Source organism: Amphiura filiformis, chromosome 8, assembly GCF_039555335.1.
Source record: "Amphiura filiformis chromosome 8, Afil_fr2py, whole genome shotgun sequence".
Lineage (NCBI taxonomy): Eukaryota > Metazoa > Echinodermata > Ophiuroidea > Amphilepidida > Amphiuridae > Amphiura > Amphiura filiformis.
This window is the reverse complement of record NC_092635.1, coordinates 5,986,908-6,014,357: the sequence shown is the minus strand read 5'-3', so window position 1 is coordinate 6,014,357 and position 27,450 is coordinate 5,986,908. Positions and strand designations below refer to the sequence as shown.

The 27,450-nt window shown below is 37.1% G+C and overlaps 1 protein-coding gene across 2 annotated transcripts in view; it reads right to left on the bottom strand.

The window, feature by feature from the left end:
- LOC140158544 (b(0,+)-type amino acid transporter 1-like) overlaps window positions 1-22,260 on the bottom strand; it is a 29,649-nt gene extending 7,389 nt beyond the window's left edge. The window contains exons 1-6 of one of the 2 annotated variants that reach the window (XM_072181667.1): window positions 22,184-22,260; window positions 18,430-18,546; window positions 9,096-9,243; window positions 8,592-8,837; window positions 4,650-4,775; window positions 968-1,073 (exon numbers count right to left, since the gene is read on the bottom strand). In XM_072181667.1, coding sequence (XP_072037768.1) covers window positions 968-1,073; window positions 4,650-4,775; window positions 8,592-8,837; window positions 9,096-9,243; window positions 18,430-18,546 — 743 coding nt within the window. In that variant the 5' untranslated portion in view covers window positions 22,184-22,260. Of the gene's footprint in view, window positions 1-967; window positions 1,074-4,649; window positions 4,776-8,591; window positions 8,838-9,095; window positions 9,244-18,429; window positions 18,547-19,430; window positions 19,558-22,183 lie in introns of those variants that run through there. The other variant, XM_072181666.1, reaches the window with a different exon arrangement.
- Window positions 22,261-27,450: the final 5,190 nt, after the last annotated feature.

Below are 27,450 nucleotides of genomic sequence, written 5' to 3'. Positions count from 1 at the left end.
TAACACACTGGTAACAAAAGTTATGTATATTATTGGGGCAAGGAATCCAATTACTACACTGAAATTTCAGTGACTCAAGACAAGCGGTTCAGTATATATGATAGGAAATGAGGTACATCCTAGCGGTACCTTATTTCTTATCATAAATAACAAACCGCTTGTCTTGGGTCACTGAAATTCCAGTATAGTAATTTTAATTCCTTGCCCCTATAATATACATAACTTTTGTTACCAGTGTGTACTGTTATTAGTTTTTGAGAAAAATGCAAAAATAGACACAAATTCATCGAGGGGTGTAGTACCCCCTTAATGTATTACCCCCACATACATTATTCCCACCATCGTACTCATCAGTGTCATTTAGGGATTCAATCATGTTTCACCGTTGTTCATCACCGTTTAATAACGATGCGGCCGCGTCGTCTGCATGGTTTACTTTGCGAGGGCAGCTTTAGCTGCCCGAGCGAAGTAAACCACGCAGACGCGCCGGACGCGAGTTGTTAAACGGTGATGAACAACGGTGAAACATGATTGAGTCCCTTTCAAAAGAAGCTAAAGATCGTATAATTCACGATTATTTCACGGGGAAATGTCAGTTAATCATTGTCACTAAGCCTTACAAAAACTTCGAAGATTTCTCTGTTAATATCATCAATAAAACTACAGAATAAAACGGCAAAATTTAGCCGCTATCTGAAAATACTGAATTCAACTTGTAAGCTTGCATACGCACAAAGGTTCCAGGCATGACGAATTTTACGCGCTCTCGCGTAACGCGTAGTCTCGCTCGCGTTCGCGTATACGCTACAGTAAAAGTGTGGATTCATCACGGTTTAACAACGGTTGGCGCCTGTACAAAGGTATAGGAGGAGTTGTTGAATGTCATCATCATCATCATTGACTCTTTGTTATTATCAATCACCAGTATGTTTAATGAAACATCTTCTTATATAAAAGTTAGTATTACCATCCTTCATACGCCCACAGTCCCTGGTAGAAAGCCAGTGCATAAGCAGACACGCTACTCGAAGACCCGATGAAAGATGTTTTGGGGTTCAGATACTGTGTCTTTCCTTGAAAGAAGAGGGAAATATGGTTTCAAAGATTAGATTAGATTAGACCAATATAGGTAAATGTTTCATAATTCTAAATACATCTCTTTGTGTGATGTTATTTGTATTTTGTTTTAATTTGTTGGCCCGTTGATTGTGTTTACCGCGAGGGCGATTCAGTCGAATAACTAACAGTAGGCATATCACATCAAAAATAAGCGCAGCAGAAACCCGTTATTTAATGTTTCTACATGAATGAGCTTTATTAAAGCATCAAAAATCAAAAAACGGAATTGAAATCGGTCAATGCATTGCGATGTAGTGTCAATTTAAAGATGCTCGTAAATGGAATAAAAACCTGCCACAAAATGGCTGCAATGACAAAATTGGCACATTCCCAGATTTTGACGGTTTATTTGGACGCTTGCTTGAAAAAGCAGCGTTAATTTAAGTATCACAGGTTAAATGCCTATCTTTCCTGACTTCGTTAAAGAAAACAAAATTAAAAAATTTATCATTGAATAATTATAATAAATTAACCAAATGTACTATTTTAGCAATTTCGGCCAATCTGCAGACAAATTAAACCTGAAAAAATGACTATGTTCAGCTAATTAATATGCAAAATTGATGCCAGTGGAAAACCGTACATGATATCAGGGTGCGGGTTTTTTTGCACACATATGTATACGAAGTTCTTTCAATTGATAACAAAAAATACACAAAAAGTTATCAATTATGCAAATTAGCTAATTACAGCTAATTATGTATTCATGATATTATTATATAAATTAGGCATGAGTAATTTTGGTGTTTTTTAATATTTAATGAAAGTCTATTCATTCACCATAAATTTGTCAAGTATGAACCTGTTATGATGTTGAATAAAGAAACTGCAGTTAATTACTTAAAAATAATACAAAAATACAAAGTTTGACATTTTGATGGTGTCTGGAATAGAATTTTCTTTTTTACTGTCAACATGGTATGTGTCACCATTACTCAAAGCCAAATCCGAAAAGTAAAAATAAAAATTAATTTGCTATGAGACTTAAAATTAACATTTTGTTATCTGGATTAACGTAGGAGGGCAAATGGTAAAAGGAACTGCCATTTCACTCTAGCGCGTATACAAAACTAGTATGGCCTTGGACACACACAATGGCTTAAAGCTATTGTGGTTTGGAAAACTACTCCCTGTGGAATATCTTCGATAATATTATGTTTTAACTAGTGTTCCTCAAGTGCTTCATTCAATGTAGACGGAAATAATTTACATGCTAAGAAAGATTAGTATTTTAGCTAAATGGTGGTAGATCAGACTATTTCAATAGGCCTATATTTACTGATTTATGAGCGATCGTCAAAAAATCCATTATAGACTATGGGACATGGGCATTTATCTTTCACTTCCGTAGTCCACTCTTGGGCAGAACATAAAAACATAACAAATCAAGAGTAAATATATGTCTGAATTAATATCCAAAAAGTTTCCACGTTTTACTTTACTCATTTAGGAGTTATTTGGGGTTAAAATGTGTTTTTCGTGATTTTTTTTCCATTTTTGCCCAAAAATGTCAAATATTAAAATAGCTGTAACTTTTAAAATAAATTGAGTAGAAATTTCATTTCTATTGTAGATGTTACATGTCATATGGATTTCCAACACTGGTGAATAAAAATGTCATAGCACAACACTAAAAAATAAAAAAATGGCAAAAAACCTATTATGGCCATTTTTGACCTAAAAATGTAATTTTTGCATGGGAAAAAAATAAAATATATTTTCTTGATTTAAAAAAATATGTCATTATATCAACCTAGTTATTCTGAACAAAAAAGTTATGATGGTGAATGTCTGTGACCTATAGTTTTTGATCTATGGCCCTTTCAAATTCACATATGGACTAAAATAGCATGTTTTTGTCAATTTTTCCAATATTAGGCTGAAAATGGTACTTTTTGTAATTTTAACAAAATTTTCAGTGTTTGGAAAGTGGGAACTTCACATATATTATGGATATATTATAGTACTTTCATTTTAAGCTTATTGTAGATCCACTGGTAGCTCGGTTTCCATGGCAGAAGCAATTATATCGTCAATTTTACTACTTTCAATGCAGCAAAATCATTTTAGTCATCATTTTACTGCATTGAAGGTACATAAAATTGCTGCTACCACGGTAGTGGGCATACTAGTGGATCTTGAAATAGCTTAACATTAAAGTACAATTACATGTTCATATTATTAAGTGAAGTTCCCACTTTCCAAAAACTAACAAGTTGGTTAAAATGGCCATAAAGGACCATTTTTGGCGTAATATTGGAAATATTGAACAAAAACATGCTATTTTAGTCCATATATGAATTTGAAAGGGCCATAGATCAAAAACTAAAGGTCACAGACATTCACCATCATTAACTTTTTTGTTCAGAATAACTAGGTTGTCATAATGACATATTTTTTAAATCAATAAAATTTATATTTATTTTTTCCCCATGCAAAAATTACATTTTTAGCTCAAAAATGGCCGAAATAGCACAAAAATATGGTTTTTGCCATTTTTTTATATTTTAGAGTTGCGCTGTGACATTTTTATTCACCAGTGTTAGACATCCATGTAATATGTAACATCTACAATAGAAATGAAATTTCTACTCAATTTATTTTGAAAGTTACAGCTATTTAAATATTTGACATTTTTGGGCAAAAATGGAAAAAAATCACGAAAAACACATTTTTAACCCCAAATAACTCCTAAATTACACAGTAACGTGCAACTTTTGAAAGTGGGAAATGTTATATTATTGATCAGTGATATAATAGCTATATTTTCATGTATAAACCATCCTCTACCCAGAAAGGGAGAACGAAAACTACTTTCTGAAGCACTTAGCAAGCCTTGTCCCATGGTCTATTAAACAGGCAGTAATTCTTGAACAAAGCAAAATTGTCGGATTCAATGGTAGCTTCAGAAAGGTTTCACATACCATATATTAAAATGTCAAACAATTGGGATAAATGAAACATACTAAGGAAATTCATTTTTGACATTGATGTTTTCCTAAAATCAGCCGACTTTGATGCGCGCGCTTTTTAATTCACTGTTATGCTTGCATGCACAGTGTGGCAGAATTATTGCGCAGCCACTGTGACATACCTAACTGTATACTTTGATCAGCTCGTAATCAGCGGGCCTTATAACATCACGGATTAATATCAAAATATTTTATTTTGCGAATTTTCTTGTGACATCTCACCACAACATCAAGAATTATTAATTTCAAGTCCTATACTTTTTCTACTTTCTCTAACACACAAAATATATACCAGACAGGTCAGCTTATAGCACTCTTAACGTGAGTCTACTTTTCGGTGTAGTGATAAAAGCCTAACATTTCCCGCCTATTACGAGCTGATCAAACTATATATAGATGGATGACGTTCGCCTGCATGCAAAAGTCACGAAATGAAGGTTTACTTTATATAGATATTATTTTACATTGCAATGTTCAGTATGCTAGGCGTCACTTTTGCAATGGTATATATACTCGTAAAATTATGAATCTTGTTTTTATCGTAATGATACTTCTTACCTTTGAATATTTCAACAAAGCCGACGACTATGATGATAGCTAACGCTATTAGTTTGGCAAATGTGAAGAAATTGGTGATAAATGTCGATAGGCGGACACTATAACAATTGACGGCAATGAGAAAAACTAAAACAACATAAAAAGAAACAAACAAAAATAGTTACTATAGCCTACTCTTAATATGACATTATTAACTGAAAGAAACTATCATATTCTAAGTATCACGGATAGTCGAATTTAATCTCTTGGCAGCAAAAATAGGCAAAGGATAAAATACAAAATAAAAGTAATGCAGAATGCCTGGCGCGGATACGGGGGGGGGGGCAATGCAAGGTTACAATGTGTTCATATTTACAATCAGTGATCCCATTTTGGAATGCGCAGAGTGAACATGCTAAAACAGTGGCGGATTTAAGCTGTCAGCAAGTCAGCAGTTGCTGACAGGGCCCCATTGCCAGTTTGGCCTTCGGGCCCCTACGTTTGTTTTATAGATAACACCAACCACAAAATGTGTAAAATACATCAACATTGTTCTGCTAAATATTAGCTGTACATATATCTAGTGCTATCCGTGCATTTTGACACTTAAGCTCCACCCCGGGTCCAAAGTTAAATTATGTGTCAATCTAGGACACATGGGCCCATGTAGATATTAACACTTACAAGCTGCAATAGCTCAAATTTTACATTAACAGTGGCCCAAAGGTAAAACATATCTTCGCCTCATGCAATAAGGGCCCAAATTTAAAAGAAATATTAACAGGGGAACTAAGGTTAACAAAGTTGCATAACGTGAGGAGCACTGGCCGTTTTTCGGCAATGTCAATGGGCTTTTCAAAAATTTTCACTTCGATTTATAGGGGCACGCATACCTTGTTTTAATGCGTTTACCTTTCTCATTTTGAGCCATGTTTGATACATGGTTAATTTTAAATATATTTTACCCGAAATAAGCTTTTCCTCGGTGACCATGGTGACACTCTGTCCTCTTTGTCATCACCTGGTTACGCCTTTATAATTGCTAACAAGTATTTAAACATCCCTCTGCAGCCATGTTCTCTTTACAAGATATGAATGAAGCTGCATATTTGTCAGATTTTTTCGAGTTACGAATATACGACACTCTTCTTTCATCATCATGATCATAACATTTGGTTTGGTCATTTTCCATGCACAAAACTGAGATTTGCGGGCAACACTAGACGTGTGTATATAGTTCGTATGTTTTGTATAATTGCTCATAATTATGTTTTATTATTATTATTCTAAATAACATGAATCCAAATAACTGCATAATTCCCCAAATACAATGTATAGAAATGTTAATGCTTGGCATTCTGGGAACCTTTCAATTTCAAGCGTTATACAAGACGAAAAGCAGCAGAACATTTATACCCGGTGTCAATATAACCATAAAAATATAAAACGTGAGTAATTAAAAAAAAAAAAATTTCATGGTAATCATGGTAATAATTGCAATCGTTAATTTTGAAGTTCTATCTTCATACATAATAAAATAATATTTTATGATGCGATAACGAAACGGTAAAATTTCCCTTATGTTCGTAACCTCGGGGTGATTTTTGACAGCCATATGTCTATGACAAAACAAGTGAACTCCGTCGTTTCCTCTGTCAACCTCCAGCTTCGCAACATCAGAAGAATAGGCCTACAGCATCATTTGGATACGGACACTAAACATCATGTTGTCCGGGCCCTTATACTTTCGCGTTTGGACTATGGTAACAGCCTTCTCTACGGATGCCGCGGACTCAAGTCTCAAGATCTTCGCCGCCTTCAATCCCTTCAACACAAAGCATCCAAACTAATTTTCTCCGTTCCTAGACGTACTGATCCAAAACCTCTTATGAACAACCGCATCCAATTCAAACTCTGTCTTTTGATTTATAAGTGCCTGACTGACTCTGCTCCACGATACCTCATCGATTCAATTCAATTAGTCTTAAGGCAGCTGTGTACTCTAGACATTGTTTCTTTCGCAAAATTGAGTTTTTTTTGATATTTTTGTACTTTGTTATGTTTTTTACAAATACAAGGAATGAAAATCCAGATTTGTAAACGCCAACTGCAATATTTTCACTATTCCACTCGTGTTTGAAATTGAAAAGGAAGAAAATCTTTGTTGTACCAGCAGGGTACACGCGCGCAACAACGCATCGCGCAATTTGTTAACGCACAAATACGCTACGCATACGCGACGCTTATCTGCATGCGCGGCGCATCTTATGGAAACACCAAGGAAGAAAAAAAACCTAGTAGTCAAAGGGCTCCGTTAGCTGATAAAATGTGGGGTTTTTCAAGTTCTTTCCCCCGATTTAAATATCAAGTTATGAATGGATTTCGCTCAAACTTCTCAAGGGGCCGTGGATTTACCCGATGTTTATGTAATGTAAGGTAGAAAAATAAAAACTGCCGCATTCTCCTGCGAGATTCAATGAAAGTGCAAAATGTAACCACTTTAAACTTCAACGGCCATTATTTTAATGTTCATTTTCTCGGTAAAATGACGATTTAGGTACACGATAACTCAATAAATACAGCATCTATAGGTAAGCAAATATGATCATCGTAAAAAGCATGATCGACTCCAGAAACGGTTTTCTCATTTTTTTTTATATTTTGGTCTATTTCCGATTTTAGGCATCATTTTGTGCAAATAGGCGTTTGTGAATTTTAAAAGTTCAATTTGATGCCTTATATGGTCAATATCTCAAAAATAAGGCCAATATCAAAAAAATAAAAAAACGTTTTTGGAATGGAGCCTCAAGATTGAGCTAAAAACAAAATAAACTATTTTGGAAAGAGTGTTTTTTTTGTTATGATGTACCTAACAAATATTGCCAAAAACTCACTTTTTTGTGATTTTCTTCAAAATTGTTGTTTTTACCCCAAATCTGTATTATATTAAGATTTATTGATGTCTTGCCTTCATCAAAATGTATACTTTTATATGTCTTGCGCGAATAATTACAAAGTTATTGCACTTTTACTACATGCATGTCTGAGAGTACACAGCCTCCTTAAGCCAACACCTTCCAGTGGCCCTGTTACAAGATCTGCCATGGACAGGGCTCTCCTAAACATTCCCATGTGCAAGTTAACCTGTGGTGATAAGTCATTTACAGCTGCTGGACCGTCCATCTGGAACAGCCTGCCGCGGAACATACGGGACTAAGCTTCTTCTCTCACACAATTCAAAAAGATCATGTTTTTGCATAAGCGCCTTAAATCACCTTTTATTTATGTAATCCATTAACGTTTATGATAAAAAAAAAATCAATGAAGTAATTAAAAGTTTAATATCAAACCAAAATGTAACCATAAAAAATGTGAACGCATATTGGAAGTTTGATATCATTGTAATGCTTGCACGTGCAATCGAAAATTATCATAATGATATTTATGAATTGATAACGAAACATTTACCTTTCTAGCATAATTGATGATGATCGATTAATGATTCGGTTACAAGTGAGTTTCTGAGTGATCGAACAATTCCTTACTGCGAAGTTTCTTTTTGTAAACCCATTAACTTTGTGTTGCAACATACCAGGGGATGGTCGTTACGAATTTGTGAATGCGTTTTTCAAATGATGGATATGAAATTGACAATACGTTATCACGATTATTATTTTCACTGAAATTTTACTTGCTGACGTACATTTTCTGTTTATGTAGGGAAAAGGCTGGAAAAGTAATCAAATACCCTGAAAATTTTGACCTGTTTTCCAATTTTTCAAGTGGAACTTGAAGCCCTGGATCCGCCTCTCTGCAGGCCCCCGAGCATCTCTGCTGACAGGGCCTGTTCCCTTAAATCCGCCTCTGTGCTAAAACACTTTCTCACATTATGCTTATCGCAAGATACGGGTTATGAGATGGAATACTAGTAATACATGATTTTGAACCATATCTGTGACTCACCGGCTATACATATTGCTATTAACTTAACGGCAATATCTGGAGCACCACAAGAAGTTCCTTCATAAAAAGGTTGCACAATATATTCAGCACATGCTAAAATGATTACAGCAATCGTTGGTTTAAGAATGAAGTTAGCTACCCAGGAGTACATAAATGCAATCATGCCTCCGTAGGTATCCAAAAAGTAGCTGTATTCTCCACCAGATTTGGGGATCATAGTACCAAGTTCGGCATAACAAAGCGCCCCTGTTGCGAAATATATATATTTTATTATTAGCATAAATGTGGAACCAAATTTTGATATTGAAATGTATGGCATTGAATGATTTCGATTGGTGTACACATGGTTATGAGGGTGTGGGAGTGTTGTTGTGTGATGACGTAAAGGTAGGAGTTGTAGGTCCCGGGTTGTAGGTATGGTATGTGACAGTAGAGGTATGCGGGCGGAGTTAGGGTGTGTATACAAAACTATACAACGTCACTTGTTTCAGTTTCTGTACTTACCGCACATAGATATGAGCCCACACAGAACCCAAATGACAATGCTCATACCAACACTCTCAGTGTTTATCAAAATACCTTTTGGTGAAATGAAAATTCCCGAGCCGATCATACTCCCTACAACTAGAGAAACACCGCTCACCAAACCAAACTGTACAGAAAATAGAATGGCAATAAAACGTCAAACAAATTTGTGCCTACAATTAGGGCTATTCCAGCAAATAGATGCATACCCCCTATAGAAGAGTTCTGATTTCCAGACTTTTTGTCCAGTCGTGACTGTTGGAAATCCAGACTTTTAAAAATACAGCAGAAAAATAGTTCAGCATCAGAGGCAAACAAATCCGGCAGCAAAGTTGTTTAAAATCAAAAATCCTCAAGTTGAGAGCTCATTTTGGAGATTTCCGTGATTTTTCCTTCACGTAATTGGATTTGGGTGGTCCTCGATGATATTCAGCATAAAATTGATGAGCGCCAATTTGGCAATGTTAAAGGTGTCTCAACATCCCATTACCTAGCTAGTGTTGGAACGGTGGTCCTAACAGATTTTTCCAAAGCGTTTGACTTGGTCGATCATACCATCCTTGTTGATAAGATAATCTGCTTGGCAGTCCGTGGGTCCATCGTTCCATGGATTTGTGATTTCCTTCATGATAGGCAGCAATGTGTTCGCTTTAAAGACACTCTTTCAGACTATGTTCCACTTCATGGGGGCGTACCTCAGGGCACAAAACTCGGTCCCATTGGTTTTCAGATTCTCATATACGATGCTGCTCAAAATTCAACATCTAGAAAATACGTGGATGACCTGACATTTGCAGAGAATGTTACAAATGGATCGCAACCCTCCAGCTGAGTGGTCCAAGTGTAATTTGCTCAAATCAAATCCCTCTAAATGTCAGGCCCTAAGTTTGCTTCAATAAAAATAAACCTCAGGCTGGCGACTTGAGAATCGGTGCAGAACCACTATCATACGTCACAGAAGCTAAGGTCCTTGGAATTTATCTTCAGGACAACCTCAAGTGGGACACCCAGGTTAATAACATGCTTAAAAAAACCAATAAGAGGTTGTTTATGCTAAGGTCCCTCAAGAGGTTTGGCTTTGATAGTAAAGACCCGAGTGTCGTTTACAGTGGTTATGTTAGACCGATTCTTGAGTACGCCAGTGTTGTGTGGCATTCCAGCATTTCAATTAAGCAAGCTAAAGAACTTGGGTCTATCCAAAAGAGAACATGTAGAACAATGTAGAAGTATAATAAAACAATGGGACATATTTGAGTGCAGAATACTACAAGAAGACAAACCAGATGTAATTGGTGTTGTAGAGACATGGTTAGACAAAGACATAGCTGATGCTGAAGTGCAGCTACCAGGGTACCAGCTATTTAGAGGAGACAGAGAAAAAGAAACAAAAAGAAGTGGAGGTGCAGCATTGTACCTGAAACACAGCATAGAAGCTGTCAGAAGAGAAGACTTTGAATTTAAAGAAGCAGTATGGTGTGAGATATCCAATGTGAACACAGAACAGAACCAGAAAGAGAAAGCTGGAATACTAATTGGAGCTGTATACAAGACACAAGTAGTAACGGATGAAGAACTTGACCAATTATACAGAGATCTCAAGAAAGCTGCTGAAACCAAACATGACATTGTATTGATGGGAGATTTCAACTTTAGAGAGATAGATTGGGATCTGTTACAAGCTACGACAAGCAAGGGAAATGACTTCCTAGAACTAGTACAAGACAACCTATGGACCCAGCATGTGTTGGAACCAACAAGGGAAGACTCAATACTAGACCTGGTGCTGAGTTCGGAGCCAGACATGATAGATGACTTACAAGTGCATGACAAGTTAGGCACCAGCGACCACCAGATTGTTACATGGGACATGATTTGTAGCATCAAGGCTGGAACTGTTGCCCACTCAAGAAACTACGGCAAAGGAAACTATGAAGAAATGAGAAAGAAGTTACATAACAGAAACTGGGAAGAAGAGTACAGAAATAAATGCACACAAGAAGCATGGACCTGTTTGAAAACCGAACTTGATTCCTTAGCAGAAGAGCACATACCTATGAAGACAAACCAGCAACAAACAAAGCCAAAATGGATGACAAGAGCAACCATGAAAGCAGTCAGGAAAAAGAAGAAAGCATGGCAGAAATTCAAGACAACCAAAAGTGAAACAGACAAAGAGCATTACCGAGATTGTGAGAAGGCAGCGAAGAAGAAAATACGTGAAGCAAAGTACAAGTATGAGAAAAGTATCGCTGACTCAATCAAAGAAAATCCCAAGGGATTTTATGCATACACCAGATCTAAAAGAAAAGTGAAAGACACTGTTGGACCATTGAAGAATAAAGACGGAGATGTAATACCACCAGGCAAAGAAACGGCCGAAGAACTTAACAATTTCTTCACATCAGTATTCACAGAAGAAGGCGACGAGCCACCAGAAGCGCCAAGAATGTTCAATGGTGAAGAAAGTGAAATACTCAGAACTATGACAATTGAACCAGAACAAGTTGAAAAACATTTGCTTGGGCTAAACCCCAGCAAAGCCGCAGGACCAGACAACGTTTCCCCAAGGCTGTTACGAGAACTTGCAAGTGAGCTAGCAGAACCGTTAGCAATAATCTTCAACCTCTCCCTCAAAGAAGGTTACGTACCAGAAGAATGGAGAATGGCAAATGTAACACCTGTGTACAAGAAGGGGCCAAGATCATCAGCTGGAAATTACAGACCGATTAGTCTCACATCAGTAGTCTGCAAAACAATGGAGAAACTAATCAAAGACCAAGTAACTACCCATCTTGACAAACATAACCTCATCAGAGACACTCAACATGGCTTTATGAAAGGCAGATCTTGTACTACAAACCTACTAATGCACTTAGAAACGGTAACAAAGCATATTGCTGAAGAGCACCCTGTTGACGTCATCTACTTAGACCTGCAAAAAGCCTTCGACAAAGTACCACACAAAAGACTGTTGCAAAAACTAAAAGCTCACGGCATAGAAGGCCAAGTACTGAGATGGATACAAGCGTGGCTAGCTGATAGAAAACAGAGGGTAGTAGTTCAGGGAGCAAAATCCAAGACAAGTGATGTGTCAAGTTCAGTTGTACAGGGATCCGTCCTAGGCCCACTCTGCTTCCTCATATTCATGAATGACTTGGAAATAAACATCATCTCAGAGATCAGTAAATTTGCAGACGACACAAAGATGACAAGCAAGGTTGGCTCAGATGTAGAGATCCAGAAACTGCAAGATGACTTAGACAAGCTCATGGACTGGTCTGACAAGTGGAAAATGAGCTTTAATGTAGACAAGTGCTCAGTCATGCACATTGGACACAACAATCCACAACACCAGTACCAAATGAAGAATAAAGCGTTACCAAGTACAACAGAAGAAAAAGACTTGGGCGTCTGGACGGAAAATACACTTAAAGTAGGGAAGCAGGTAGCGGAAGCAACAAAGAAGGCGAACAGAACACTAGGGATGGTAAAAAGAACATTCAAGTACAGGAGCAAGAGAATTGTTTTACAGCTTTACAAGTCCCTCATCAGACCACATTTAGATTACAGTATACAAGCCTGGCGACCATACCAACAGAAAGACATCAAGCTGCTTGAAGGTGTGCAGAGAAGAGCGACAAAGATAATACCAGAATTGAAATCCAAACCATATCATGAAAGACTAAAGGAACTGAATCTTATGACACTAGAAGATAGAAGGAGGAGAGCAGACTTGATCCAAACGTACAGAATATTCACAGGAATTGACAACATAAAACCGACAGACATGTTCCAACTAGCAGAATACCAAGGTACAAGAGGCCACCCAATGAAACTTCAAAAAACAACACATGAGAGTAGATACAAGACGATATTTCTACAGCCAACGAGTTATAACAGACTGGAATAGGCTACCTAATTCTACAGTGTTAGCTCCAACCATCAACGACTTCAAAAGCAAACTCCAAACCTTTTTGGGTTACTAAGGGCGAAAAGCCCACTCACCCAAGCCACATTATGACCCTCCCCCCTAAAAAGGATCTCGCGACCAAGTGAGAAGAGGGAGGAATGGTGTGGCACTTCATGTAAGTTCATGTAAGTTCAACAACCCTGGGAGGATATTACAATTCATATCATGATGCGCTGCTTAGCTGTAAACTTGACTTCCTGTCTGATAGGAGGGTGCAACACTGTCGTTGGTTTGCTGAAGGGCTTCCTAAACATGAAACAAACACAGTCGTTAATCCCTCCTACCAGACTACCAATAATTCCCACAATATTTCCAAATTCCGTGCCAGGACCGAGCGCTTTCGGCTGAGACCTATCCCATATTTTGTCGATCTTTTAAATCGATCAGTAATCTCCTCCTAGGATTGTTCACCAGTGCCATGATTGCTGTTTTTATGGTCTGGTACAGCTGTTATAATATGTAATTGTTTATATTTTCTATATACTTGTTTTGAAATATAGTATATTTTGATGTTTTCCAAAACATGTGCAATATTTGGTCAAAGTTAATATTTTGTGTGCAATTTGTTTTTGATGTCTTTTAAATCTCTTTAAGAAGTGTTCAATATTTTCAATGTTTAAATAGGTATTTCGCTTTGTAATTTTACATGTAATTTGGCCATTTGGCCACGATGTGTGATTGAATAAAAATATCGATAACAACACATATATTTTGGTATGTAAAGAAACCTTTAATTGTTAGCTTTAATAAACCAAAACAATTATTTCAATCGGCTCACAACTTTTGAAGATAAGCCCTTTTTAAGAAGTGTACCTGTTTTTCACTCTGTCCACGGATGAGGTTTGGCTACATCAAAGACATTAAAAATTTCATATTAGGAAAATAGGGCTGGGCGGATTTATGTATGGTGTAGGAAGGAGGGCAACTGAACAAATACAAATGTGAAGTAGTATATCGAAAGCAGACACTTTTGGGCAGGAGAAATAGCCACAAATCTGCCCGGGGGAGATTTTTCACAATTAGGGTTTTTTGCAAATTTGTGATGCTAATAATGTTTACAATATTGTCAGACCGTAATATAAACTGGCATCTTGTATTTTTTCATACATTTTTCAATGTATATATGCATGTTCATAATTGTCAATAATATTTTTGAAGGCCGATATTTCAATTTCCAATTTTATAATACCATAACTTACGAACTCAATATCTTCGCCTAGGAATGTCCGATTTTATTGGGAAAAACGGCGTTGTGGAGCAAAATATCTCTATATTTAAGATATTTAAAAACCTTAAAATTGCTAACCTGCCCAAAAGTGTCTGTTTTTGACATGGCACGTCACAAATATTACTATAAAAGGTTGCGGTGCATGCCTGTGCGGGTGCGAGTCATGGGTAATCACCAAGGACATGGAAAACAAGATCAATGTCTTTGCAACATCTTGCTACAGAGTCATATTAAACATCAAGCATTTGGATCGGATTCCAAATGAAACCATCTACAATCTGACAAAACACCACTCCACTGGTTGCCAGAGACCAGATTCATCAACTCAAATTTCTTGGCCATACACTGCGTCTTGAAGACGACGAGCCTGTCACAGAATGATGCCCTTTATATTCCACCACATGGGAAGAGGAAACCGGGACGCGCACACTGTACTTACAGTATGTTCAGCACCTCCTGGGAGACACTGGAGGGATGCTGCAGCCAAACAAAATTGTTTCGCTTGCCCAATATCGCAATAGTTGGAAAAAGATTGTAGTCGCCTGCTCCGCAGCCGCCTGATGATGATGGTGCATGCCAGACACAATCCCCAATCAATAATATTTACAACAAAGATAATCCAGACAATGACAGCACCGGTTGCAGTCACCCAAGGATATAATAAAAATCATCCCGTAATAGGCAAGGGCCAATGCAATAGGTGTTGCATTGTCTGGAGCTCAGTGACGTAATCACAGATGGTTGATCCCATATTGTATCACCATTTGCTGATTAGAAGATTATTTGACCGACCTACTCCAATTTGCAAGCGGTTAAGGCATTTTAATCTTTGCCATGGTTCTTCAGCTCCTACTGGAGGACATTCTGCTGCAGACATTCTCCATTGTTGATGTTTGAATTGCAGCAAGTGTATCATTCCACATATCCTGACGAGCTGCTGTAAGTGTGGTTTGGTACCAGCCGAAAAGATCGCCTTGGAGGAGGATCATGATCGATCAAGTGGGTGCCTTTGGTCTGTCATCTGATGGTTCATCCTTTTTGCACAAACTTGCAACATCTGAGGGGGCTGTTCTGCCCTCAGAAGTTGAAAATTTTTGCAAAATGAAGGCCCTGCATATCGACGTACCCGCAGCAATTTTCGGCTAATACCAGCTAATATGTACAGAGTTTTTACCAAGCAACTAAGGCAGTGGTTCGTACTGTGTGATCTATTCTCGGCTGGGTCGTTTTCTGCTGTTCTTTGGAGTTTTCCCTTTACTTGAGCAGCTGATTTGCAACTTGGTTGAGATTCTGGATGAGGGACCATGCCTTTTTGCTATTATTGGTCATGTCTGTGGATTCCACCAGGGTCTGCCATGGTTTGCAGTGTTCTATAAGCTTCTACATAGATGCCTGCCATTATCTGTTAACCAAGAGTCAGATTGCAACATATCTCTGTGTTCCTTATAGAGGCTTGTACTTCTGGGGTCAGGCCTGATAATACGTTGGTTGGCATCCATACCGCTTCACCATGCACCTGGGTTTGTCTATATCCACACTATGTGATATGGTTGTTGAGGTCACACCGTATCACCTATGGTTTACGTGAAGTCTTTGAAGGGCTATTCTCAGGGTTGTGGAAGTTGAAGGTCATACCAGGAGATTTATCGAGTATACTTGGTCCCCTCCTGCCGTTCATGGAAGTTAATTTGCTATATAACTACAAGGACTATCTAACCAAGATTAAATACGTATGTAGTAAATGTACAATAGAAGCAAATTACTTTGAGCGTTTTGCTAATTTCAATCTGCATAATTAATTAGAGCTCATTTTAATTTTTCCAAGATATTATTCCTTATTAATTTTGCAGATTAAAATTAGCAAAAAGATACACGTTATTTGCTTCTATTTGCTTGTACTACACGTGTACCAAGTCTTGGTTACCTTATCTTACCTAACACATTAACTGATCGGAGTCTCTATACTATATACACTGACTTGTTTGATGCATATAGAATTATCATAACAGTCGTTAAACATGTGAACACTGATGGCGTTATTTATCTTAAAACTTGTTTGCATATTTACAATTAAAAAAAAAATTACCAAAAAAAGACAATTTGGCTAAATTAATTATAATATATATGTTAATAGCGCCCTCAGTTTTGGCACAAATTATACAATTTATAGAACACAAATTACCGTAGGAACACAGAATACTAAAGTATACAAGATGCATATTTGGTGCATACGCACCAATATGAACCTCGCGCCAATCTATCCGTGTTCAACGTATAAGTGACGTATATATTTTATTGCTTAAGCATTGGAGAAATCGGTAACCCTGAAAATAGGGACCCAAAATGTATGACTATTCTTATAACTATAAAACTATTAGGTGCACGACCCCAGGTTTTTTTTCTTATTCATTTGACACCACTCGGGGGTAATACCACGGACCTACCATAAAACTCTTTGACCCACCATGTCACCTCAATTTATGTAGGAAAAATGGAATATCGGGGTTTTTTTTGGTGAAAGAGAACACACTTTTTTCTCATTTAATCACTGATGTGTCAAGTTAAATTAAATTGAATTACATTACATTATCACGACATTATCATTAAAAGGGAACCAATTTTAGCACATATAAATGCAGAACCCCTTTTTAGGCCGTATCAACTGAATATCACCTCTATTTTTCAAATAATATTCCTCTTGTACCAGTGGTCGGGACAATTGAAACTTTGTTGCAATATCGGAGTGTCTTTATTCATTGCAATATAGACAACAACTTTCTGACAATTTTTGAGAACGAGATATAAAACTGCAGATATTATTTCCTACATTCCTTTTTAGTTTCTATATGCATGTACTTCCCTTTTTTCCTGCAGAATACTTTTTTCTCCTGATGCTCTGTGTTCTTTATATAATATAAAGTGAAACACAATTTTGTTCCAGTAATTAATGATTGTATTGTGTAAGAGTATAGCCCATTTATCTCTATTTATCAGTTTCAGCTACCACGACACCTAATTAAATTCCTTGAACCTTTTCACTCGGACCGCTACTAACAACCTGCTATTGTTACGATTTAGGAACTGCACTCGATCAATAGTGATAAATTATAGGCAATAGCTAGACAAAAGGCCCTGTTATTTTTTACAACACTGGGTTCAAATGCTTTAGACTTAGGGTATGGAATTACATTATCTGTGATGTAACCTTATAAAATCGGTATATTAAGGCGTCACTTTCCACATGACCTTACGGATTAATGTGCTACTTTCCAATTTTGGAAACATGCCATTTTACACTTCGGGGATATCATACCTTTACTTGGTAGGTGTAAAAGTCGGTTCTAGACCCTCCGACCAATTCCATAACTAAATCCACTATTAAAAAAACCCAATTAATGGGCTATACACATAAAGAAATTGTCATTTTGGCACCCATCTTGAATTGATGCAGGAAAGAAGGAATATTGCTTCTTTACTGAAAAAGAACATACTTTTTTAACCTTTCTTAATCTGCTTGAATCACTGATAACACACTTTAACTGCCATTTAGAATTGATTTAGGGCATGGAATTACATTATCTGTGACCTTGTGAGATTAAAGTGCCACTTACAATTTTGGAAACATACCAGTCCGTGCTCAGGACACATGTCCCTATCATCTGATATGCAACAAAAGTAGGTTCTGGAGACCTCAAACGAAACGTTTTTCGTAGAGGCCCAGCTCATAGACTATATTATATATGACAAATCCTTATACGTGTATATGATATTCTGAGGTTGCTGTTTTTAAATCGCTGGTCGGGTGAGTGGTAAGGATGATAAACATGATAAAGAATCTACTATTCGCCGTAGAAATGATGATGTAACGAGATTAACTACCATAGCAATAGGTTAAAGCCATATTGTAACATTTCCATACAAAATAGATAAGTATTTCTTTGCCATAAAATGTTAACTTTTACTGTCAGATATATCCCCTTTTAATTTTGAGCCGAACAACTGAGGTAAAGTAAAGAAAATTGGAATTTACTACCAGCACCGATGTCGCCAATACGTATCACTCCTTCACTTGTGTCAACAGATTGGCTTAAATATCACACTAGATTGTGACCTACCTCACGTTTGAGATGGAGTTCTTTGCCATTCTGTTCTTTTATATTCTTTATCGTTTTCTTTCCATCAACATTGTCATGCTTCCTTCGCTTGCTTATATCTGACATGTTTGTATCCATCTGCAACAACAATACAACACGATAATACAGGGAAATGCATGTCTTAAGTTAATCAACAAAAGTACAAAACTGACCAAACTTGCACTAAATTGCACAAAACTACATATAATTTGTACAAAAGTTGCATCAATCCACTGCCAAATTATTTCTTTTGACAAATTTGTGCCTTTTTGTGCAACTTGTAAATAAAGCATTACATGCATCCACGGGAATGCATCTTTGTGGAACATCATGCAACTTTGAAAAATATTTTTGAATGTGCAACTTTGTGCAATTTTGTAGAGCTTTGAACATTCCCCATAACATACACCGGGTCAGACTTTATTATTTTGTCGACGATGTCAAGAGTGAAAGAAATGACGCTTAGAATATGGGACTGACTCGGATTTGCAACAGCCTTCGTGTGCTTTTGAGGCACTGAAATCTAAATAGTCTGAAGTGAGTCAACAAAACATTCCACTTTGCAAAACATTTAAAAAGCAAACCCAGTACTATACGGCCAATCCTCTGCGCTTGATTCGTATAGAAAAATAGCAGAGTAACCATTAGAAGAAACAAGAAATTTCTGAAAAAAAATTGGTGTCAGTTCAATCTGACACGGTTATTATTATCATTCAATCAACAAAACATTCCACTTAGCAAAACATTTAAAAAGCAAACCCAGTACTATACGGCCAATCCTCTGCGCTTGATTCGTATAGAAAAATAGCAGACTAACCATTAGAAGAAAAAAAAGGTAATCTTACTGTTCAATATCCAGGTACGAATCCCTAACAAGATAGCGCCCGGGATAGCGGCATGTAGGCCTACCAACATATGGTATGCGTAAACTTACAGTTGACTGACTATATTTACGGTCCTTGTGTTTGTTGAACTGCACTGACCTTTAATTGTGCTCGAGTAGCCGGTGGCATGCATGAACAATGCACAAGATAATCTGACTGAGTCTCTGTCCCAGCAGCTGCATTTATACAGGGGTGCCCGTAGCATGGAAAACCAACGTTAGTATCACTTATGTATAGGCTACATATCACAATAAAATGTAAAAAAATTTTCTAACAAACTAAAAGCTACTTTGCGTAACATGATTCTTAATTAGTCAGCTATAGCTATACAATGAACTCTGAATAAAGTACCAGCATATTTACCCGTTGCAGCATGTCATTTTTCACTTGGTCTAGATTTGGTGTTTTGGGCTGATTCTACTCAAGCATAAAATTATGCATTAGTAGTACAATTCAGTCAGCCTATGCATACTCTATTCCAGTTTTTGATTAAAAAGGGACTTTCAAGAAATTGCGTTTCTGCGTTCCACGTATCATGTTGGTTGGTATATAGTTTATAGACGAATCTAACGAGCCAAGTCATGGTCAGGATTTGGTCGGCCATTATTGGGTCCCCGCAGCACCAAACGGGTGTTGTAACTGCCCAGTTGGGTGGATTAAAGCCGCTTAAAAATCGATTCTTTTGTGTTGTAAACTGCCATCATTCTTTTGTCTACGTGTAACATGTGTGATAGAATGCAGTTTAAAATACCCTCAAAGGCCGCATCATATCACATTTTAGGTGAGATGGAGCCGACGGGGACCCATCTTTGGCTGCCATTGAGGTGTAGGAATGCGTGAAAATTGGATTCGTCTATACATCAGTACGTGCAGATAACACTATAATGACGTTATTTTCCAAACGATGAAAATTCGTCCATCATTGACCTTTCGTATTGAAGATGTAGATTTCTTAGGTCTTTTTTGGGGGGGGGGGGGACGTATTATCTTCAATATGAAAAGTCAAAAGTTTCAATTGATTGTCGGCTTTTCATCCCACATTAGATTTATAAAGTTTACTTCGAGGACTGGTAAATATCAAAAGTATGAAGTTTTAATAATTTTCTCTTAAATTTGTATTATATCGCGAATTTCAAACAATCAAAATTACTTGATATCAGAAGGACATTGCTCATATTCAGAATGCAATTCGATATGGCTAATGTGCTCTCAGGTCCCACAAAAATACTGTGCAGACGTTGCTCTCCGATTCCTTAAGTACATATCATTAGATTTATAAAGTTTACTTTGACATGTTCGAGGACTGTAAAATGTGTCAATTTTTAATAAGTTGCCATAAAATTTATCGAGAATTTATAAAAATCAAAAATACCGTGCAAAGGTGAGCCACAAGCTACCAGTTACATGCTGCACTTATTTCGTATGTTCAATCCTCTTCACCTAGCCCAAATTTATAAATCCACAAAACACGAAATGAAAAAGAATGCTATGATGTTAAAATTACAAATTAAACAAATATACCTTTGTGATGAAACATTTTAAATTCAATTAAGTGTGAAAAATAATGTATGCAAAAACTGCACTATTCCAATGGCATATAGGCGAGAGTACTTTTTATTATACTGTGCAAACATGAAAATCTCTTATATAATTATCTGCTACTGAGAAATTTATTACAAATATGTACATTATCAAGCATGATAAACATATTTTAAAAGCCAGACCAGCTGTAAAATGCAATATAATTAACGCTGAATTAAAATTAAATGAATGCATGACTAGTCAAAACAATAATGCATAAGTAAGGCTTGAAAAATTGTTGACTTGCCCTTATCGACCGACCCAAAAATCTGAAAAAACACGGTCGCTGGTTTTTTTTTTAATATTCGCATAAAATCATCATTTACTCGCAACTCGATATCTGCAATTAGTTCATTAATCTCAGCACCGTTGGTTCGTTACTTTCAGCAGCGTAAACATACGCTGTAACTTTAACAGGGAATGTGGGATGAAAATTGTGTTCAGTCGAGTTTCCTTCATTTGAATCACATTATCCGTAGTATTTTCGACTAATACACACCTGAAGATGCGCGCGTACATTTGTAAAGCGCATGCTGTCTCTGTTTCTCTAAAATTCCCTATGCAAAGTATTAGGCGTCACGTCATATTTTACAGAAATTGCCACAAAAATTTGTTTTTTTTTTAAATTAAAAAAACCAATATCGACCGTCCGACCCAGTCTGTGTTCCATACAATAAAAACAAGAGAAGTGATTAAGGGCTGGGGTAGCGACGTTCTTTAGGGTGGCCCCTGTTGAAAAGTAAACACGACCTACACCTACTATTTAGTGTGAGAAGTGCCATGGGTCAGTACATGACATGTGTACTCTTTTTACTAACTTTTGTATCTGGTAAGATTTTTGGGGCAAATTAGTGAAAAATGTCAGACACAATCGCTTTTGGACATTTGTTATACATACATATACACAAAATTTCAGAATGGTTTTAGCAGCTGTGAGTTTCCCAATTTACTGTTACACTTTGATTTGTCTTCCCATGTCACTGTTTTCTGACGGTTTTACACGTGTACTTGAATTAAGAATCATTTTTCACAATGGCATGCTCAAAATTTTGGTTTGACCGTCGGAAATTTTTGAAAACATTATGCTGACTACATGCGTATTTATTTTAAATCACTCTCCAAGTGCACTTTGGTTGTTATCGAAGTTTGCATGTGATAAAAACAACGAGTACAAGCTATAACATCATATTTCGAAACCCCCGAGGTTGAACTTATTGGATTAAAACATCAATTTCTGAGGCCAATTTGTTTATTCGCGTTTTCTTACTTACCCTGCTGTTACTGCATGAGACGAGGAATCTTGCGATTATTTCATTTTATGATTTGACTTTGCCTTTTGCCTTACTTGTCGGAAAACTGTCCACAATGTTTTGAACACCACGCCATTATCCATTTTTCATGCCAGGCCAGATTTGATGAGACTTGCTTCTCTATTGGTCAATTATTTGGTTCTCTCTCTCTCTCTCTCTAGGTGCCATATCCTAAGACGTTGGCGATCATGTCGTGCCACAATTCTCTGTTATAAGCCATCTCCAGAAGCTCTGTCGCTTTATGTTCAGCTCCCCTTTCTTTTAGCCAGTCTTTCAGATTTGATAACCACATCACTCTCTTCCTGCCTCTGCTCCTTGTTCCTTCTATTCTTCCTGTCAATACTAGGTTCTAGAAACCATCCTTTCTGAGGATATGACCAAGGAATTTGAGCTGCTTAACTCTGATTTCAAGTAACAGCTTCCTGTTCACATTTGCTCTACTTAGGACATCGTCATTAGACACTTTATCAGTCCACGGGATCTTCATCATTCTTCTAAGGAACCACATCTCGCAGCTCTCCAATCTTCTTTTAATGTCTGTTGTTATTGACCATGCTTCACTTCCATACATTAATACAGGGACGATATAACAGTTGAGTACCCGAATTCTGGTCTCTATACTGAGGGCACTGTTTTTTAGGATCTTGTCTAATTTTGAGAACGCAGACTTAGCCAGTGCAATCCTTCTCTTAATCTCCATTATACATCTGGCATCTTCTGTGATTAGACTGCCAAGGTAGTTGAAGGAGGAAACTTGCTTAATTCTTTGATCTTTCACCTTCAATATGCATGTTGGGCTTTCAGTCTTTGATACCACCATACATTCTTTCTTCTTGCAATTTAACGATAAACCTTTCCTCTCACTTTCCTGAACCACCACATCAAGAAGCCTTTGCAGATCCTCCTCAGACTCAGCTAATAGGACAGTGTCATCTGCATATCTTATGTTCGTGATGTTATGTCCACCTATACTGAGACCATTTTCCTTTTCTAGCTCCCTTAGAATCAGCTCACTGTAATAATTAAAGAGATCTGGTGACATCACACATCCCTGTCTGATTCCTCTCTTAATGCTTGTATATTCACTACAATCTCCATCCACCCTTATGCACGCTGTTTGGTTCCAATAAAGGTTCTGCAACAGTCGTAGATCCTTTCCATGCAGGTCTAGCCTGCCAAGATCTTCAAAAAGCTGATCATGTCTCACCTTGTCAAAGGCTTTTGAGTAGTCAATGAAACACATGAAAACATCCTTCTGCATCTCTACCGCTCTCTCTGTTATCATTCTCAAGACATAAATCGCATTCCTGGTACCAGCATCTTCTACAAAGCCGAACTGCTCTTTACCAATCTCAGGTTTTATTCTACTTCTTGCACGCAGTAACAGGATTCTTAGAATTATCTTTGTAACATCCCAGCAAACACAAAACGTTTTCGACATCATTCGCAAAAGGTTATAAAAGGTTGTCAGAAAACGTTTAAATGTCGGGTTATATAAAGGGTATATTAAGAGTATAAAACGTTTTCATAACCTTAAAAACATTTTCTGATAATCTGTTGATCAGCAAACAAAAATGTTTTACAGAAAACGTTTAAATGTCGGGTTATATAACGGGTATAAAAACGTTTTAATAACATTCCAAAAACATTCTTGAAAACTCGATACAAAACATTCTAAACAGAATGTTATTTTGGGGTTGAAAAAATATTTTGCGAAAAATGTTTGCCCAAAATATTTTCAATAACGTTTTAAAAACGTTTTCATGACCTTTATATAACCCGACATTTAAATGTTATTAAAAGGTTTTGAAAAAACATTTTAAGAACATTTCTGTGTTTGCTGGGTTCAAATATTTTAACATAATGTTATTTAAGTATTGACACAATATTTGGCAAAAATGTTTGCAAAATAGTTTACAAAAACATTTTTGAAAACATTAAAAAATATTGTTGTAGTGTGTTTAAATACAAAACGTTTTAAAACGTTATCATGACCTTTATATAACCCGACATTTTAATGTTATTAAAACATTTTACCTAAACCAAAAGCCAAAATATAACTTATTTAAAACGTTTTTAAAACGTTTTTGTGTTTGCTGGGATGGCTCATAAGGCTAATTGTACGGTGTTGTTCACAATCCACAGCGCCAGGTTTCTTGGGAAGAGCAATAAAGATTGATTTGCTCAGGTCTTCCGGAAATATCCTATCATCATACATTCTGTTGATGACTCCTGCCAGTTTCTCAATTCCATAATCCTCTAATGCTTCAATCATTTCAACAACTATTCCATCTGGCCCAGCAGCCTTATTTCTGCTCATCATTTTTATAGCTGATCGAAACTCTGACTGCAATATCTTTGGACCCTCAATAGAATCGGGAAAGCTTGGCAAACCATCCCTTACATCGTGAAATAACTCCCCAACATATTCAATCCATCTTTTCATTACATCATCTTTCCCTACCAGCATATTACCATTCTTTGCCTTGATGCGCCCAGAGCTTGAACAGCCTGATTTCCTGCCTGAGATCTCATTTATCCTCTGGTACACATTCCGATTCTCTCCAAATTGACTCTCAATTTTGGCACATTCACCATTCAGCCAGGTCTCTTTGGCCTCCTTGCAACGTTTCTTTATTTGCCTGTCCAACTCTCTATATTCTTTCGAATCCCTGTCCATGATCTTTTGCCTGTCTCTCATCATTGATAGAATTTCTTCTGTCATCCACTTGCTTTTACTTTCTCTCTTCTTTGGCAGGCATTGCTCTGCTGTTTCAACCAAGATATCCCTCATTTATTCCCATGTCATCTCTTCTCCTTCGTCTGTAAGTTGCTCAAACCTGTTCTCCACTTTGATGGAATACTCCATTCGGATCTCTGGTTTCTTCAGCTGTTCAAAATCTACCTTCTTCGTGATGATCTTCGCTCTCTTCAACTTTCTCAGCTTACAACGAAGTGTGCATACTACTGGAATATGATCACTTCCGCAGTCTGCCCCTGGATGTGTCTTCGCATGTTTCACTGCTCTTCTAAATCTGTCATTAATGGTTATGTAATCTATCTGGTTCCTTGTGCGATCCCCAGGGCTCTTCCATGTATATATTCTTCTGGGGTGCTCCTTAAACCAAGTGTTTGTGATTACCATGTTGTTTGCTTCACACCACTGCACCCATCTATCACCACGCTCATTTCTTTCTCCAAGTCCAAACTCGCCTACTGTTTTGCCATCTTGTCCTTGCCCCACCTTTGCATTCAAATCTCCCATAGTGATCAGTTGTATTTCATCTGATTTGCACTGAGACTTTGCTTCCTCCAGTTTATCATAAAAAGCATCAATCTCCTCTTCTGTGCTCTCTGCTGTGGGAGCATATACTACAATAACAGAGATATTGAAAGGTTGTCCTTGTAGTTTGACCAGCAAAACTCTCTCACTTACAGTCCAATAGCCCAGCACACATTTAGCCATATCTGCATCTAGCATTAGCCCAACTCCTTTCTCATGCTTGTCACCACCTGCATAAATCATCTTGAAGTCATCGATTTTGAAGTCTCCATTATTTGTCCACCAATTTGGTTAATTGAGAAATATTCCACCAATCATAGTTCTTCTTCTATCTTCTTCTATATCGATATACCGTCCCCCAATTTGGTTATAAAATTAGTCTCGTGTATACGCTAGTTTATAGCCGTCCTGTGATTGACGACTACCTATAGCTTACGTCCATATGAGTGGACCTGTACAATTGAAATACTGGAATGAGGTGGGCGACTAATTTATGAATTTTATGCTGATTGACCCGGAAGTGGGAAACAGCTGTTGGATTGTGTTTACAAAATTCACAGAGCAAATTCATGATCAATGTGCCGATCAGATGGTGAGATGTCACGTTGCACAATGGAAAACCGTCCATATTATGAAGAAAGCTTTAAAAGCAGCCGGGAAAAGCAGTAAAGTCATGTGCGCATAGTCTTTTAAATTAGACTTTACTACGGTTAATGAAGCTAAGTATTTAAATATTATGCTGTCAATCAAAAATTCACAAACTTTCAAGTATGGCAAGCCATTCGATCCAAAACGCGTTAGTGCAATTGGAAGAGATGAAATTGGCATTTTGGGGTGGAAATTTCCAATGTTATCTGGTTGACCCGATAGCTTACAATTTCTTTCATCAATATATGATCAAAAAATGTTTTTGGACAAAATTATTGGGGTCTTGGAGTCTTGCCCATTCCCCCTCCCTTAAGTAGTTTTTGAATTATACGCAAATTTCTCAAACTAATGCATAACTAAATCAAAATAATTAATGCATAAATAATCAAAGTAGAGAGGCTACATAGGGTTCCGTGCAACATTTTTGGACAAAAGTCTTTCTGATTAACCCGGCTGGCATTTCTGAAAAGTGACGTGAACTGAGATATGTTTTTTTTTGTGACTTTTTTTTCCAATTTACACCCAAAAATGACAAATCTAAAACCTCCAACCTTAATTTTTGCTCTGAGTAATAGAGGGCATATGAATTTTTTATATCTGTGAACAAAAATATTCCATCATACCAATTTGAGGCGACATATGGGTTAAAACATGCTTTTTTCATGATTTTTATCTTACAAAATACCCATTTTTACGCTATTTTTTTTATAGAAAATTTCAATGTGTTGAGCAGTGACTTATTTCTGTGACCATAGTTTTTGACTTGTGCCTTACAGAAAACCATAGGCCATTTCAGCATGAAATACATAGAGTTCGTACAATAAAAATAAAAACGCGCCTTTGACCTGTGTTATCATCTTTAAATATAGACAGGTCGATTCTGACCACCGAAGTTAATGACCTCAGTGATTGTCCAAACCAATTTCGGCCATAGTCAATTCTGTCTCATGCCAATTCGAGACGCCAATTCGGCCACAAACCAATTCGGCCACAAACCAATTCGGACACAAACCAATTCGGTCCCAAACAAATTCGGTCAGTATGGTGGTATAAGAAAACTCCGCCTCGCAGCAAGAATGATGGCTATTGCTATTTGTGTTTTGCCTGAAATTTACAGTATCCCTTCCGCCACACTCCCGGGATGCTTTAACTTCACAATTTACTCGTTGATGTTATTTTGTGGTGTCACAAATTGTTATATTTACACATGCTTTCATGCCCTGCAGAGCTCTAATATATATTGGGACTCCATTAGTTGCACAAGTGTTTACTATGGAAGTCAGCGGAGTTTTTAATT